Raw genomic sequence first — 18,739 nt, 5'->3', positions numbered from 1 at the left:
ACCTGGTCACGGAATGAATTAAGTTCGTACGTAGAGGTACCACTGTGTATATATTTATTAGATTTCTGTGCCGCCCTTCTCGAGGCGACTCAGGGCAGCATACAACATTATAAATGGAACAATGTGTAAAGAAATCTAAATGACTATTAAAAATTATACAAATTACTAAAAAGTGTTAAAAACCCCATATACGGCCATGCATATACTGCTATCTTGTCACCCCTAGTGATGCCAAACGCTTAACGCTGCCATTTGTCTAAAACAGTGTAGGGACACCTGTCTGAGCGGTGTGTGTGTGCTTTGTTGCACTAGATCAGTGTTTCCCAACCTTGGCAACTTGAAGATATCTGGACTTCAACTCCCAGAATTCCCCAGCCAGCATTTGCTGGCTGGGGAATTCTGGGAGTTGAAGTCCAAATATCTTCAAGTTGCCAAGGTTGGGAAACACTGCAGTAGAACCTACAAAGTCCCTTTCAGCTCTAGTAATCTAGTCCTTTTGCCTAGACTGGCTATGCCCAATTAATTAATTAAATGTTGTCAAGCACCTATTCGTAGTATACATAGATATAATAACGCTGTTTATATACATGAGGTGGGTACTAATATGAGGGAAACATTAGGACAGGGAGGGACCCTTCTTCACACGGTTTAGTCTCCAGGCCTTTGATCGCTGGAGCCTTCCAACCATCTTGCCCTCTCTTTTAATTCCCATTGCTCGGGGTGCAAAACCACTCGAGCCGCCGCCGCCGCCGCCTTTCCCCCGCTCTTTCGCCACAGAGAATCCATCCGGGCGCCTCTTTTCAAGTTTTCCGGGCGCGCGCGAGGGGAGGGGGGGAAGAGGAGAAGGAGGAGGGGGGAGTGGGTGGGATGAGTAAAAAGGGGCGGGGAAGCGCGGCGGCGGCGGGGGGCGGGGGGCAGGAAGGGGGAGGGAAAGAGGACACTTTTTTACCCACAATGCTTTGGGGGGACGTTGACAAGTGGATCCAAGATGGCGTAGAAAGTAATGACAGGTAAGTCAGGACTTCCCTATTCGCTGGCTGGTGGGGGAAAAAAAAACAACACTCGGAGGGACAAAACGGGGAAATCTCCGCCGGGGAAACGCTGGGGTCGGGTGAGGGGCCTTCCGAAGCCGCGGGGGGCGGGGGTCCCTCGGGATTAGTGGAGGAGGGGGAGCCTTCTCCGTCCGTTCCCCCCCCTCCCTCCACGGCGGAGCGCGACCGGGGCTGGCCGGAGAGGGCCCTGCGCCTGCGGAGGGGCCTGCAGAAGTGGCAGCCCGGGGAAGAGAAGGCGGCGGGTGGCGGCTGAGCTGTTTACGCGGAGGCGCCGCCGGGGTGCTGCTTCGGGGTATGTGTGTGTGTGTGAGATTGTGTATGTGTGTTGCGATGGAAGGCGGATATTCGGGGTTGCTCACTCCTAAAGCAGGCGAGCGATTGCCTTCAAAGCTTTGGAGGCGCAAAATCCCACCCTTGGAAGGCTGGGCTGGTGCTTGTGTGTGTGTGTGTGTGTTTGTGTGTATTTTTTATTCCCCCCCCTCTCTTTGAAGCCAAGTACTGAGACTTGCCTCTTGCGAGGCGGGCGAAGGAGGAAGCCTTTTTTTAAAAAAAACAGGGCGGGCGGTAGGAAAAGCGAATTCCTCGAGAATCGTCTCTGGCCTTTTTTTTTGGTGAAGGCTTAAGTAACAAACAACTCTTTAAAACGTTTATAAATGGAAAGATCCCCTCCCCTCTCGTCACCAAGAAGCGGTCACGTAGGTATTTATTATCTCCCCCCCCCCCCGTTTTCTGTGAAGCAGCAACTTCTGGGTTCCTGAAGTTGGAATGAAATTATGAGTAGGGATATATTATTTTTGGTGGGGTAGGGTGGGGAATCGAACACGCTTGGGTTGGGAAGGAAATGCTCAGATTGGTGACCACAGCTTTAGAATTAATTTCTTTTTTAGAGAGTTCTAAGCAAGATCATCTTGAAAAGTTAATGTTTAAAAGCAGTTGCAAAAACAGAGCATTGTACTGTTTAATTGCAGAGGGGATAAGAAAAGAATGTACCCGTCCGTACATTAAAGTTACTGATTTTATATTTAGTGTATATAATAAATATCAAATCTGTAACTTTTAATATACTTTTATATCAGTGTTGTGATTGAAATATCAATGTGCATATTTATACAGGTATACGTGCTTTTATATCAATATATTAAATGATGAAAATACAAGGGCAAAAAAAGTCTTAAAATCAGTTTTCTTATTGGAATTTGTCTTTTTTGACATGGTTTTGAAAGGCTATATTTTCACAATAGGTAGAGGGACTTTTTTTTGGTACAAGCTGAACTTTTTGTGCAAAGCAATTTAAAAGTAGTAATTAAGTTTCATTAAGAAGATATTACAACTTGTAGGGCCAAAGCTTGAAAGAATAGGCAGCCATATTGCAATCAAGTAAGAGGAAATGGCCTTAATATTTGAAACTCAACATCTTCAGTGATATGGTTGATATCATTTAACTTTTCACAGTAAATACACAGTGGTACTCAATACACATAGATTATTGTGTAAGCTTCCATAGATCTTAACCTAAGTCATCAGATTCATGGATTGATCTGCACTACAAAAACTAAGGATTTAAACATCTTTTCAACTTGTTCAATTATGATTTAAATGAGAATATTTTCCCAGATTTTTTTACAGCATAAATAAAATTAAAAATACAGTTTTATTGAGGCTGCATTTCACACTTAACTAACTGAAAATACATAGCAATTAATTTAATATTTTGAGTAAATGTGTTTAGTATGGTGTAATTATTGTTTTGGAAATGACAAGAGTTTTTAATTAAAAGAAAATGTAAAGACATAGCAAAAAATATGTTACATTATTCCATAAGTACAACTTAAAATTATAAGTCTATGGGGGGAGTATTGTGTGTGTGTGCACGTAATTCTTTTAAAAAGTATCTTGTGTTAGAAGAAATAAAAGGCTTAAAATGTTGGTTATTTTGAATTTGCTCATAATAGGTATAGAATTTTAAAAAGACGCAGACTTTAAAAAATCTTGCAAAATTTCAGATTTAAAACTAAGACTAATAGTGAATTTATGTTTTTTGTCGTAATTGGTCTGTTTTCAGGTCATTTAGTGCAATACAGCCCTTTTCTTTGATTTTTATAGCTGGTTTCCAACCCAAACATTATCTAACATTTGATAATGATTTTACTACTACTAATACATTTTATAAGGCCTTGATGAGGCCACACTTGGAATACTGCATTCAGTTTTGGTCGCCACGATGCAAAAAAGGATGTTGAGACTCTAGAAAAAGTGCAGTGAAGAGCGACAAAGATGATTAGGGGACTGGAGGCGTAAACCTATGAAGAATGGTTGCAGCAACTGGGCATGGCTAGTTTAATTTATTTATTTATTTATTAGATTTGTATGCCGCCCCTCTCCGTAGACTCGGGGTGGCTCACAACATATAATAAAACAATTCACAACAAATCTAATACATTTAAAAATTTAAAAAAACCACAACATTATTAAACCAGACATACACACAGGCATACCATACATATATTGTATAGGCCCGGGGGAGGGGGGAATGCCTCAATTCCCCCATGCCTGACGGCAGAGGTGAGTTTTAAGGAGTTTACGGAAGAAGGACCAGGGGAGACATGATAGCAGTGTTCCAATATCTCAGGGGTTACCACAAATAAGAAGGAGTCAACCTATTCTCCAGAGCACCTGAGGGTAGAACAAGAAGCAATGGGTTGAAATAAAATAAGGAGAGAAATAACTTGGAACTAAGGAGAAATTTCCTGACAGAACAGTTAATCAGTGGATCAGCTTCCCTCCAGAAGTTGTGAATGCTTCAACACTGGAAGCTTTTAAGCAGATGTTGGATAACCATCTGTCTGAAGTAGTGTATGTTTTCCTACCTAAGCAGGGGGTTGGACTAGAAGACCTCCAAGGTTCCTTCCAACTCGGTTGTTATTATTTTATAAATCTAAAGCCCTTAACATTTGCCAATCTGATTGTGTAAACAAGATCTTACTTGACATTTTTTTAGATGCAAATTAATGGAGAAAACATGCAATAATGCAACAAATTCATATAGAGTGAAAGATAATTACTGTCATATATTTGTGGGACTCAAAATTATCTGGAAGATGGCATCAGATTGTGGCTGCATATAATAATATTGATCTAATTCAGATACAGTGGTACCTCTACCTACAAACGCCTCCACTTACAAACTTCTAGATAAGAACCGGGTGTTCAAGATTTTTTTTGCCTCTTCTCAAGAATCATTTTCCACTTACAAACACGAGCCTCCAAAACTATAACCGGAAAAGGTGGGGAGAAGCCTCCGTGGGGCCTCTCCAGAAATCTCCTAGGAGGAAACAGGGCCGGAAAAGGCGGCGAGAAGCCTCTGTGGGGCCTCTCTAGGAATCTCCTGGGAGGAAACAGGGATGGAAAAGGCAAGGAGAAGCCTCAGTGGGGCCTTTCTAGGAATCTCCTGGGAGGAAACAGGGCCTCCACCCTCCCTGTGGTTTCCCCAATTGCACACATTATTTGCTTTTACATTGATTCCTATGGGAAAAATTGCTTCTTCTTACAAACTTTTTTATTTAAGAACCTGGTCACGGAATGAATTAAGTTCGTAAGTAGGGGTACCATTGTAATTCTTGTAAGGTTTTTGAGAGAATATACTGTATATCATTCATTTCTTTGTTCATGAGGTTTTTGAACATATACAGAAGTACTTTGCAGGTACTAAATATTTTATTACCTGTTCATTTCTTCAGCAGAAGAAAATACAGGACCATTTTAAGAGATGCCACTTCTGCTATTTATTTATTTAGAGATTTATATCCTGCTTTAGGTTGCTTTAAGACCTCATGCTCTTCCTTCTCACTCACCTGCCTCTGCCATTGCAGTAAGAATGTAAGGTAGGTTCGGCTGAGAGTAATCCAACTGTAGTTACTCAATAAACTTACCAGGAAGAACTCTTGTTTGCTTTGTGATAACAATAAGTTCTGAATACATCTCAGAAAAAAAGAAAATGAGGCCCAAACATGTTATGGTTCAAATATGTTTATTTTGAAAGAAATAAAAAGCACTAAATGCCCAGTTTCTTTTAACTTGTGAATTCCCACAGAGACAATGTGTTCTGTTTATTACAAAGAGCACTTTATAAAGAATAATATTTTAAAGCTTTTTGGTTAGTAATTTCATGGGATTTCTGAGTAAATTAAAGCTACAGTTATAAATCCACTTACTGCTATGCTCACATGGTTAGATTCGTACATTATAAGTAATATATCACAGCTAAGAAAGTATAGTATCTAGGTTAAAAAAGAATACTAGGCCAAAATCAAGCCATATCTGAGATCCTCACTGGTAAGAAATAAACCACAGTATATATAGCAAGGACTACTTTTATTTAAGTGTTTCTAAGAATCCTTTTTTTAAAAGAAAGGAGTATCTAATTTGACTGGAAGATTTCCAATTGAAACCAGGCATATGATGGTCATCACTCAACTAGAATAAAACTTAGCTACCAACTCCCTGTTTGAGATTTAGTAATTAATATGAAAGATCAGCATTTCTAATGTATAATAATTTTTAAAGTTCACATTTTTCTAGTTTTAGAAGTGTTAAAATAGAATCTAAATAGAGCTATTTTGCTAAAAACATTGTTTTCATAAGTCATAGGAGTGACAAATCTATTTTTAAAATTACATTCCTTAATTCCTTAAGTCAAGTGATTATAGTAGAATCACAAACATATCAGTCCATGGCAAATATTTTACCCAGTAATATTACTAGTGTACGAGTGTATGTAACCAATCAGGGCCAGTTGGATGAGGTATCATCAATATGCCGATGATACCCAGTTATACATCTCCACCCCATGTCCAGTCAACAAAGCAGTGGAAATGATGTGCCGGTGCCTGGAGGCTGTTGGGGCCTGGATGGGTGTCAACAAACTCAAACTCAACCCAGACAAGAAGGAGGAGTGGCTGTGGGTCTTGCCTTCCAAGGACAATTCCATCTGTCCGTCCATCACCCTGGGGGGTGGGGGAAACTACTGACCCCCTCAGAGAGGGTTCACAACTTGGGCGTCCTCCTCGATCCACAGCTGACATTGGAACATCATCTTTTGGCTGTGGCGAAGAGGGCGTTTGCCCAGGTTCGCCTGGTGCACCAGTTGCGGCCCTATTTGGACTGGGAGTCATTGCTCACAGTCGCTCATGCCCTCATCACCTCGAGGTTCGATTATTGCAAAGCTGGGGCTACCTTTGAAAAGTGTTCGGAAACTTCAGATCATGCGGAACGTGGCTGCGAGAGCCATCGTGGAGCTTCCCAGATTTGCCCACATTTCTACAACACTCCGTGGCCTGCATTGGCTGCTGATCAGTTTCCGGTCACAATTCAAAGTGTTGGTTATGACCTTTAAAGCCTTACGTGGCATTGGACCAGAATACCTCTGGAACCGCCTGCTACCTCACGAATCCCAGCGACCAATAAGGTCCCACAGAGTTGGCCTTCCCTGGGTCCCGTCGACTAAACAATGTCGTTTGGTGGGCCCCAGGGGAAGAGCCTTCTCTGTGGCGGCCCCGGCCCTCTGGAATCAACTCCCCCTGGAGATTAGAACTGCCCCCACCCTCCTTGTCTTTTGTAAACTACTCAAAACCCTCCTATACTGCCAGGCATGGGGGAGTTGAGACACCTTCCCCCAGGCTCTTTATATTTTATGTTTGGTATGTATGTGCTGTTTGGTTTTTAAATATGATAGGGTTTTATATGCTTTTTTAATATTAGATTTGTTTTGCTATAATATTGTTTTTTATTGTTGTGAGCTGCCCCGAGTCTTCGGAGAGGGGCAGCATGCAAACCTAATAAATTTTTTTTATTTATTTATTTATTTATTTATTTATTTATTTATTTATTTATTTATTTATTTATTTATTTATTTATATTTGTATGCCGCCCCTCTCCGCAGACTATTACTACTTTTATGAGTTCAGTGAAAAATGCATAGAACGGAGTGTTGTAAAACCCACATATTTTATATCATTATTAGCATCTATGTTTCTTCAGTTCCTTCCTGACATAAAAATTTGCATGCTGTTAGTGTATGTACTCATTTTTACTTACAGGTTTGCACATCTTGTAGAATTTTTCAGCCAGTGTTTTACTACTGGACATTTTAAAGAATTGGATCTACAGTTCTTGCCATGTTTTATTGTAAATCTATGGAGGAATCTGATTGTGTGCCATAAATCAGGGTTCCCCAACTTTCGGTCCGTTCCCCAGTGTTGGGCTGCAGCCTGTTCGGAACCAGACTGGAAGTGGTAGGTGAGCGTGTGCATGTGCGCAAAGCGGCATTTATGAAAGTGGCATGAATGTGCAACCATCATCTGTTCCCTCTTACTGGCCACTGCCAGTCTGCCAAGCCGGAAAGGTTGTAGACCACTGCCATAAAGTTCTTTTACTTATACGGTGGCACCTCTACCTACGAATGCCTATACTTACGAACATTTCCAGATATGAACTGGGTGTTCAAGATTTTTTTGCCTCTTCTAATGAACCATTTTCCACTTACAAACCCGAACTTCCAAAACTGAAACTGGAAAAGGCAGGGAGAAGCCTCTGTGGGGCCTCTCTAGGAATCTCGTGGCAGGAAACAGGGCGTCCAGCCCCCCAGTGGTTTCTCCAATCGCACGCATTATTTGCTTTTACATTGATTCCTATGGGAAAAATTGCTTCTTGCGAACTTTTCTATTTAAGAACCAGGTCACGGAATGAATTAAGTTCGTAAGTAGAGGTACCATCATGGAACGAATTAAGTTCATAAGTAGAGGTACCATCATGGAACGAATTAAGTTCATAAGTAGAGGTACCACTGTATTGCCTTTAATTGTGTTGCTATGATATTCTTCCTAATATGTAATTCTTATTCAGCGCCCCAAAATAACATTCATCTAACCTTGTTCGTTGGGAAATATAGGTATCTTATGAGTGTATTTCTTTTCTCCCATATCATTTTGCAGTGATCATAATAAAGAAGAGAAAATATAACAGGTTTTATATTATTTACAGTTGCACACTTTTGTCTTTCACATAGGAAGTTTTGTTGTAAAATAAAGAGTCAATAATTCCCTTCACCTACATTTGACTAGCGAATCATGGTATGTCTGCACTTGAAATAATCTTTTAAGAAAAATTTCAGAAGTGGTATTCCAATTTTAATGTTTTCTTCTAGGATGTTATTACTTGCTGTTTTTTAAGGAAACAGTATGTCTAACTGCTGTGCTTTAATCTCAGTTTATAAGTGTGGAATCTTTAGTGGTTATTTTGCCCAACGCATGGTCCAGCTGTTGGTTCGAATAGCCTGGACTGATGGTTAATGTATTTTCAGGCAGCAGCTATTTTTTTAGGAGTCAAAGCTAAGGATCAGAAGTGGTAAGGAAAAGGTGGTCATCATCATCATGTCTGCTCCTTTCTGAAGTTTTGTACTGAAAAGACACAGGCAGGGGAAAATATTATTCTCTGTTTTATATTGTGTGGATCTGACTCTCTGAGCAATTTAAAAAAATGTTTTTTAAAAATAATAATTCAGTTAAATTTAATTTTATTACAGCTATAAATCCAGATACAAACAAAATATTGAATAAAATACTGTATCCTTCTGGAGACACATATATGTGCTATAAAAGAAAAAACAGTATACTGTAATAGTGTCTAAAATAATTATGATCAGTTATTAAAATAAATCCAATAAAATACTATTACAGGAAGTTCCAATCCCAAGTTATGATATGGCATACTTATAACCACAATTGACCCTAAAATTTCTATTGCTAAGCAAAATAGTTGTTGAGTGAGTTTTGTCCTATTTTATGATCTTTCTTGCCACAGCTGTTAAGTGAATCACTGCAGTTGTTAAGTGAATCTGGACTCTCTGTTGACTTTGCTTGTCCGAAGGTTGCAAAAGGTGATCACTTGGCCCTGGTGCATTGCAGCTATCGTAAATACATGTCAGTTGCCACGCATCCAGATTTTGATCATGTAACCATGGGGATGCTAACAATGGTTGTAAACATGAAAAACTGCACTAAGTCATTTTTTTCCAGTATTGTTACTTCAAATGGTCACTAAATCAATGGTTATAAATCAAGGACTATTTGTATCAGACAAATGGTGAAATAGATCTGAGGTTGAGAGATTATTTTCAAGTCCCTGTCTGTAGTGGCATTTCATAATAGTCATACTCTTTACCTGGACATTTCTTCAATTCACCTGACTCTACCTGGTCATTTAAAAAAAAAGGCTTAAATTTTTTTTTTAAATCCAGGAATTCTTCAGTTGGGATACTGAACAAAGGGCGTGAGAGTCTGGAAAGCCAAAGCCAAACTTGATTTGCTGTTATATAAGACCCTTAACTATAGTTAATATGAAAACATGTAAAAATAATCTCAGAATAGTAGGAAAATGAACTTTACTAATCAAGCATGACAGATTATGTTCTGAGTTTCTTATATACCTAATAACTTTTTTCTTTTTAAAAATGGGAAAAAATCCATCTTTCACTATTTGGGTAAATATAAATCTCTTAAATTTCATTTCATTTCATTTTATTGGATTTGTATGCCGCCCCTCTCCGCAGACTCGTTTCAAATTTTCCGTTTCAAAACTAGCAGTGCACTTAGTTTTAGAATAACATTATAATTTATATTTACTCCCATAACATATATAAAAACCTTGATAAGCATTTACCTTGACCAGGCCTACTGACAGACATTCTGGAGTTGTGGAGAGATTTTTCGCCTAAGGTTTACACTAAAATTTAATGTCTTGTCTCTGTCTGATAATTGTTTGGTTATTCAAGGCTGATCACGGAAGAGCATGAATTATACTATTTTCTATGAGAATTAATATCTGCAAAAAAAAACCCAGCAGTAGTTTTAAGTATTGTTGGAGTAGAAAGTAAATCTCATGGACTTGTTCTAAGATACTTGCTGCTTTATTCTGCAAATAATAAATATAAGGAAAATCCTCCTGAATCAATCCAAAAGCCTACTTTATCCAACCATTTATATCATACAATGACTTAACTGTGTTGAATTCCTCTTTCATTGTTTTCCAATAGCATTTAAGGCAGTATCAAGACTAGCTTCAATTATCACTGAGAAACACTGTATTTTACTTCAAGATCACAAATTACATCTTTTCTGTCTGAAATGTCACACTTCCACTTTGCAGGTAGTGCAGCTAAAGCCTCCTCTCTTATACGTTGTTGTTGGAAATAATTTTGTCGATATTTGTTTTAATGATCATTGTGAGTATTGAGTATGATGGGTGCTATTGCTTTCTCCAGTTACCTTAAAGGAGTAACAGTAAAGTCAGCAGGGAAAAAAGAGCATTGCATGTCTTTTTAACATTGGTGAAATTAATATGATTCTGTTGGGCAAAATAAGCAGATAATAGAGGGTTCTACAGAATAAAAGGTTTCCCTGTCAGTTGTGTTAACTCTAGGGCACAGTGTTCATCTGTTTCCTAGCCAAGGGAGCCAGCATTGTCTGAAGAGGCTTCCGTGGTCATATGGCATGACTATGTGCCAAAGACTTATGAAATGCTGTTACCTTTCCTACCAAAGTGGTATCCATTAATCTACTTACATTAGCATGCTTTTGAAATGCTAGGTGGTAGGAGCCGGAGCAGATAATGGGAGCTCACCCATTTGCGTAGAGCTCAGGTCTCGAACCTGGGCTGTCAGTTCTCCAGCTGACCAGCTCAGCGTCTTTAACCACTGAACCATCCTGCTTCATTCTACAGAATACGGAGAAGAAAAAGCCGAAGCACAAACCAATAATTTGGTTAAGTGGAATTTGTATGTCAATGCACTACAATAGGTTAAAACCTGCAGTTAGAAAGAAAAGCCGTATATTTAGTAAATACCGGCGTAAATACATTTACGGGTAACAAAAAAATTACAATTGAACACTTATGCTTTAATGGCATTTGGTTGATTAAAATAAATGCAAGTGCATTATTGCATTTCCTACATAAGGGAGAGAGGCTTAGCTCAAACTTTCCCTAAGTAATACAAGTAAAAATAATTATGACACTATTTATGTGATTGGTTCATATCAGAAGTGAGTTTTAGCAGGTTCTGACCAGCTCTGGAGAAATTTTGAGTAGTTTGGAGAACTGGCAAATACCACCTGTGACTGGTCCTCTTCCCATCTATTCTCTGCCTCTCGAGTTCCAGCTGATCATTAGAAAATTGGGATTTTGAAGTAACCTTCTCCAGGAATTGGGTGGGAATGGGGATTTTACAGTATTCTTCCCTTGCCACGCCCATCAGGCCAAGCCACGCCCACCAAGTAATGACCACAGAACCGTTAATGAAAATCTTTGAAACCTATAACTGGTTCATATCACTCAGATCTGGTGCATCTGATGCCTGAGCTATGTATGTCCCTGCCCCCAGGAAAAAAAAATTGCTGCAGCTTTTAAGTAGATGGAAGTTATTACCCCCTGCAGAAGAGTTTTTTAGAATTCATAATGACTATAATGGAATATTTATTCACAAGATTTGTAGATGTAGTTTTAACACTGAGAATGGGCAGTATCTAAAACCACTATTGTGGGTTTGTACTCTTGTCCTTGGAAATTCTTTCCTTGGATGAGAAAGTATGGGAATGCTCTCCTGTTTTCAGAGTCCAGACCTTAAATTTTATCTGAAAAATAATCAAAATAACAGACAACAAAAACCAACTTGGCAGCCAGTAGCATGCAGCAAAAGTTATAGAAAGCAGATATTACTTTCCACAATGGAATTTTTTTGCTTCTCTTGGAATTTCAGATTGCATTGTAACTTTATAAAGCATCTATAGTCCCCAAGATTTGTTTAAACAGTTATTAATATAATTAATTCATTGGGATGCAATTAAATTAATGAAATCAATGGAATGCAGTAACTTAATAAAATATTTTGATTTCAGAATTAATGAAAGACGCTTTGTGTAAAACCTGGGCAGGCAACCATACCGATAAACCTTTGGCCTTATTTTCATAATTCCAGTTGTATACATTGGATGTTCCCTGAACTTGTGGAGGTGTTGTTTTTTTTTAACCAAATTCAGCACTGATAATAGTTTGGTAATGAAACATGTAAGTAAACCACCAAGCTGAAAGACCATCAAGGACCTCACAACTCAACCCTGACCTACAAATATGAATGAAATGTTATACATGCTCAAAAAATTAAAGGGAACACAAACAACACAATATAACTCCAAGTAAATTAAACCTCTGTGAAATCAAACTGTCCACTTAGGAACCAACACTGATTGACAATCAATTTCACATGCTGTTGCGCACATTCAACTTTGAAGAAGAAAGTAGAACATTTCATTTAGATCTAGGATGTGTTATTTGAGTGTTCCCCTTATTTTTTTGAGCAGTATATACAGTGATCCCCCGGTTATTGCGTCCCCAACCATTGCGAACAGGGTAATTTGCGATTTTTGAACCCGGAAGTCAAAACACCATCTACGCATGCGTGCCCTTTTTTTCTATGTGCACGCATGCGTAGATGGGGCCCGGCAGATCAGCTGCTGGGCGGCTTCCCTGGGTCTTCCCCCTCTTGCTGGCGGGAGGGCGAGCAGCGGGCATCAGCAAGGAGTTTCCCCACTGCCCACGCAAACTCCTCGCTGCCGCCCGCCCTTCGCCCGCCCACGCCGTTCATTCTCGCCGCTTTCGAGCTGAGTCCTGAAGCGAATTCGCTCCAGGACTCAGCTCGAAAGCGCCGAGAGCCAGCGGGGACAAGCCGTTCGCTGGCGCTGGCTCTCGGCGCTTTTGAGCTGAGTCCTGAAGCGAATTCGCTCCAGGACTCAGCTCAAAAGCGCCGAGAGCCAGCGGGGACAAGCCGTTTGCTGGCGCTGGCTCTCGGCGCTTTTGAGCTGAGTCCTGAAGCGAATTCGCTCCAGGACTCAGCTCGAAAGCGCCGAGAGCCAGCGGGGACAAGCCGTTCGCTGGCACTGGCTCTCGGCGCTTTTGAGCTGAGTCCTGAACCGAATTCGCTCCAGGACTCAGCTCGAAAGCGCCAAGAGCCAGCGGGGACAAGCCGTTCGCTGGCGCTGGCTCTCGGCGCTTTTGAGCTGAGTCCTGAACCGAATTCGCTCCAGGACTCAGCTCAAAAGCGCCGAGAGCCAGCGCCAGCGAATGGCTTGTCCGCCGTCTGCCTGCCCGCTAGCGAGGAGCCGAAGATTGGGGCTGCCAGCACCCCCCGGACCCCCAACCCGGACCCCCAACCCGGGTTTGGGGGGCTGCTAGGAAGCCCCCCATGCCGGCGGCGACGTTTTAAAACAGCCGCGCCGCCCCCAATCTTCGGCTCCTTGCTAGCGCTGCGGGAGTAAAAACACCATCTGCACATGCGCAGATGGTGTTTTTACTTCCGTAGCGCTACTTCGTGAAAACCCGCTCGTTGCGGGGGGTCCTGGAACGGAACCCTCGCAACGAGCGGGGGATCACTGTATTGACTAATACTAAATGGGGGCAACCTTCTGATTAATACTTGCTCTTTTATTAATATAAGAGTGCCTTCTGGTTGCAGAAGAGTCTGATTTAGCAGAGGCTCCTTGAAGGTGACTCAGATTTTTCAGCACCACCTTTGCTCTGTTTAGAGGGCCTTCAGCCTTGCAGAGTGTTTGTTCTGTAAGTCTTATTAGCTTCAAGAGTACTCTTTTCTGTTTTAATACAGAAGCCCCTTGATTAATCATCTAACAAATATATCCCAAAGCGATCAAAATAAAATCCTGCTACAAATGTTTCCAACAACTTTATCAGATACACTTCTCATATTAAAAATAAATTGAACTGGCTGTTACGTAATGCCGATTTTATGTGGTTTTGCCTGTTTATGTAGGTATAATTTCTAGCAGGTAAAGTTTAACTGAAGGGATAATTACAGATATTCGTAGGTTCAAAGATACTAAGCCAGAAATTTGCTCCAGATATATGAAAATAGGTATTACTCAGTAATTGGTGTGCCTACCACATTTTGTGTGCTGTTGAGATGAAATAGCATAATTCCAAGTCTTTTATGTACTGGTAGTTTTATGATAAGATATTAGCTTGCAAGCTATCCCAGCTAAATGTATAATCATGGAATGAAAAGGGCTTATATGCTTCATCCTTCATATCCATTAATTCTTGGGTTTGTGGCTGATTACTGCTGCTTTCTGTGATTTGATGGGTCTTCTGCATTGTTTCTTGATGGAACACCCTTTGGCCCTTTTTACATTGTGCTTACCAATCATTTTGTTGCTGATTTTGCTTCCAAAGTGGTAAGAGGCTCTTCCACCTTAGTGGGTTCTTGCGATTAAACCCACCTCTTCCATGGTACACTTATTACATTTTTAGAAAATAGATACAAAGGAAATAGTATATAATAACTGTTTGATTAAATAGAAAAATTAAAAGGAGCTTAGTAGCACTAGCACTTGCACTTAGACATATGTACCAATTTACAGTGCTGGACAATGCTCCCTAAGCGGTTTACAGAGTCAGCATATTGCCCCCAACAAACTGGATCCTCATTTTGCTGACCTCGGAAGGATGGAAGGTTGAGTTAACCTTAAGTCTGGTGAGATTTGAACTGCCAAATTGCAGTCAGCCAGTGGTCAGCAGAAATAGCCTTCAGTACTGCACTCTAACCACTGTGCCACTTCAGCTCATAAATACTGTAGCTGCTTCTCTTTTGCAATCTTGGCACCTCCCCTAAAATAGTAATGTATGAGTTTATATATGAAGGCTCATTAAACCTTACATGGGAAACTATAATTGCAAAAGGTACGTACTCATTTGGGCTGAATTTATATGGAAATTATTGATTTTTTTAGTTGTATTAAAAATGGAAAGCCCGTCCCCCATTCTATAGAAAATTTTATTATGGAAGTAGAAAATTTCTGTGATTACAGCTCTCTACAGGAGTACACTTTCAGATATCTTGGGATCACAACAAAAATACTGGTGACATATGTTGGATTGCATTTTTATTTTGGTTTGTACTGCAACAGAAATAAAAATCTTCCCAAACTTTTATTAGCTCTGACTGTGCTACAAAAATTAAAGCTTGTAATTCCGTTATAGAGCATTCCATGACAAAATAATCTACTTGAAATTTTTCACCAGCCAGAGAAAATACCGTACCTTCCAGTTATCTCTACAGCATTTTGAATAGTTATACTTTTGGCCAGCAATCCCAATGAATCAGAAGTGGATTATATAGGTTTAATGTTGTTTGTGTTCTGTTATGGCACTGTTTTTAAGCCTGTATTCCTAGGAATCTTTGAATGTTTTGGAGGCTTTTGGGGCAAAGATGGCTTTCAGAGTCAGTAAAGCAATTAAACACTATCTCTGGCAGACACAAGTTTGGATGTATACATTACCTAAAATAATCTGTCTAACAATATAATGGAATTGTGCTGTCTATGTATGCTAGCTTCCAAGATTTCATTCTAGAGCCCTTTTTGAATCAAATACAGCTCAGTTTTGAGGGACTGTCCCTTGTTTACAATATGGCTGTCTCAAGCATGAGAATCAGAGATTCCTGCCTCGCTGGCTTCAGTTCTTACACCATCTCTCCTTATTCGTTATCCTTTCCTTGACTGAGCAATCATATAATAGCAAGTTGCAACTAGTTTAATAATGGGATTGTAATTCAGACAACGAACACGAGACAGTAGAACACTCAGGCAAGATCTTGTCTGTAGCCAGGGTACTGTAGCCATGCTAATGCAGCCATGCCAATGCAGCTTGATGCAGAGAGTCCAGGGACACCCCCACCTCCAAGGTTTACAGCCCAGAATTGTAGCCACAACAAACAAGAGTTAGGGCTAAAAGACTGGCAGTTAATGGGAAACAGGTTCAGATTAAAGGGGTGAGGTGAGGCAGAGAGACAAGAATGTTCTGTATCAGCCTAAGATTCAAACACAAAGGAATTCCACAAATCAGTTTGAGTCATAAACCCTGGCAAGAGAGTAAAGATACAGGAATGTAGGTCTGATTTGGGGGACTTGTTTACAGTGGACACCGAGATCTGGTAACTACTGCTAAGTAGCTCCCAGCTATGGGCACTGTTCAGTTAGATCATTGTCATCCTTGCCAAGCCGATTGCCTTTGCTTTGTCATTCAAGGTTGTCAACAAGCCCTTTTTCTGGGTGACCCGGCAGAATCTGGCTCCATATTATTTGAGTCTGCCATCATCTGCTGCTGCTGCTCATTGCCTCTGTTATTGGCTTCAAAGATAATTGATTGCCTCCTGATGTTTGAGCTGGACAACTTGTATTCCTACTGTAATGTGTGACCCTTTCCCTCTATAAAACAGTCTTCCTCATCTTCAAAAATCAGCATTGCTGGAAGTTATTGAGCTGGGAGACCAGTCAGAAAATGTCTGGAAGTGTTTCAAATGGGATTGTTGAAGGATTTCCCAGGATTTTTTCATTTCGGGACAGCTCTTGCCAAAGAATCAGATGCTCCAGATGGCTCTTTTTGTGTTGGTAATCCAAACTGAATCAGTTGGTCCTTGAGAAAGTGTAAATTGTCCCATATAATGAAAGATAATATATCTGTCAAACATTTTTCAAGGCCTACTGATAACTGGCAATTATCTTCCCCATGCTGGCATAGTATAAAAATGTAAGGTAATCCCATCAGAATGGCTGGCCCTTTACCTTGTATTAATTTTGCAATGGAGAACATATTTGAGAATATTCAATATTTTAAAAGTTCCTCTGGAGGAAAGCTAATTGGAAGGTTCCATAGAGGTAGAATTCATCAAAAAATGTTACATTTTCTTGTAATTTTAAAGTTGATTGAGTACAGTAATTTCATATCGCAATAATTTGTTTAAGCATTTCTTTTATATTTTCTGGTTATTGAATGAAGTGGAACTGCCCATTTCACAATTTTACAGTTTAATATTTATATTACTGTATGTTCCTTCCCTTCAGAAGTGGACCTGGATTTTTTTTTTAAACACCCTATGGGTGGGTTTTTTTTTTTACTTGAAATGCTTTTCTAAATTAATTTTTAGAGTTTGGGATTTTAAATCAAAGAACAAATATATTGAAAACAAATATGTTGGCTTTCGAGGCCTTTTAAATATCAATTCGATTTGAAAACATTTATATTCTGCCTTATCTTGAAGAACATCTTTTAGGCAGCTTGTAGGACAATCATAATAAAATCATTTGTCATAGGACTGTCATAACATAAATATACAAAGAGAAAATCTTTATCCCTGTAGGAGAAGGAGTGGCAGAACCTGAAGTGTAGTCAAAAGAGGGATCAACCTAGAATCTCTATGTAGCCACAAGCAAACTAAGTCCAACCTCATTTGAATTAAATGGATGTTTATCTAACTCCAAGATGTTGCTAATGATTAATTGAAAAGATACTTGTGCATTGACATGATTAGTAATATGACAGTTTTAACTGGAGTTTCATGTGCAGACTTGATTTTTTGAGCCTGACAATTCCCGCCCACCATCTCTGAAAACAGCAATCATAAGATTTAGAAAGCAATATACAGTACTTTCCTTTAAAATATGGTACTTTTCAGGATAATGAGGAATAAAATTGGCCTTCTTTAAATGGGAGCTCTAGAAGAAATGACCTATTTGTCCTGCTTTCTCAGGCCAACCTGAACCTTCTAGGGCAGGGGTGGTCAATTAATTTTGCCATAGGGCCGCATGAGAAATTGGGATGGTTTTAGAGGGCTGGACTAATATAATTAACTCAGTTCTACCCAATATTGTATATTATTGGGTAGAACTGAGTTAATTATATTATAATTATATTATATATTATTATCATATATTATTATCATATATTATTATCATATATTATATATTATATATTATATATTATATATTATATCTTGAACACCCGGTTCTTATCTAGAAAAGTTGGACCTACCTCCACGGGCCGGTCACAGACAGTGGGCGGGCCGCATTAGGCCCTTGGGCTGCATCTTGCCCATATCTGTATTAGGGAGACATATGAAAAGAATTGATGTCAAACACTAGGCTGGTTGATACAGAGGCTGCAGTTCCTCAGATATCTTGATCTCAGAGGCATCTGCAGAAAGGAAAAGAACAGGAAGTTGGAGGTCATCATAAGACCATCTAGGCCACTCCCTTTTGGTATATTTATCAATATCAACACATATACAAATGTCATCTTGCCTGTCCTTTTTACCTTTCCCTGGAGAGGCTTAACCATGTTTTCAGCAGGACTTTCTTTGTGCCCAATAGCAAATTGGAAACCTATACTTGTTCCAAGAATAAAATGATTTCAAAAACCAGTTTATCCCGTGCAGCCTGTACTTTGTCCTGTATTCAGTGTTCTGCAGGTCATCCATAAATTAATCAAAGCTGTTTTGATCCATGTGAAATGGGAAAAAAAATCAGAATAACTTAGAGTTCAAGAGCTTCAAAAAGTTTAGAGATTAGGCAGAAATTCTATAGTGAGACTGCAACTGTTTGCCTTAATATTTTCAGTAGAGTTCCCAATATCTTTGAGGCAATGTAATTATTTGAAATTTTTTAAAGGATTTTATGAAAATGCAAAACACTGACATTTCTGTATAATAAGCAAACACCCACAATGTGTTTTTTAAGCTGTGTCAGGAACTGATGGAAATGCAAGTAACGCTTGAGGCTTATGCTTTGCGGCAT

The 18,739-nt window shown here is 39.6% G+C and overlaps 1 protein-coding gene across 7 annotated transcripts in view; it reads left to right on the top strand.

Annotated features, from left to right (window-relative positions):
• The first annotated feature begins 902 nt into the window (after window positions 1–902).
• The window catches only part of HELZ (helicase with zinc finger), a 174,657-nt gene continuing 156,820 nt past the window's right edge, over window positions 903–18,739 (top strand). For 4 of the 7 annotated variants that reach the window (XM_070740333.1, XM_070740332.1, XM_070740331.1 and 1 more), the window contains exon 1: window positions 8,157–8,179. In XM_070740333.1, the coding sequence (XP_070596434.1) occupies window positions 8,177–8,179 (3 nt within the window). In that variant the 5' untranslated portion in view covers window positions 8,157–8,176. Of the gene's footprint in view, window positions 1,011–8,156; window positions 8,180–18,739 lie in introns of those variants that run through there. The other 3 variants (XM_070740336.1, XM_070740335.1, XM_070740334.1) reach the window with 2 other exon arrangements.

The sequence above is a fragment of the Erythrolamprus reginae genome, chromosome 2 (genome assembly GCF_031021105.1).
Source record: "Erythrolamprus reginae isolate rEryReg1 chromosome 2, rEryReg1.hap1, whole genome shotgun sequence".
NCBI classification, from domain to species: Eukaryota; Metazoa; Chordata; class Lepidosauria; order Squamata; family Dipsadidae; genus Erythrolamprus; species Erythrolamprus reginae.
This window is presented reverse-complemented; position numbering and strand designations above follow the sequence as displayed.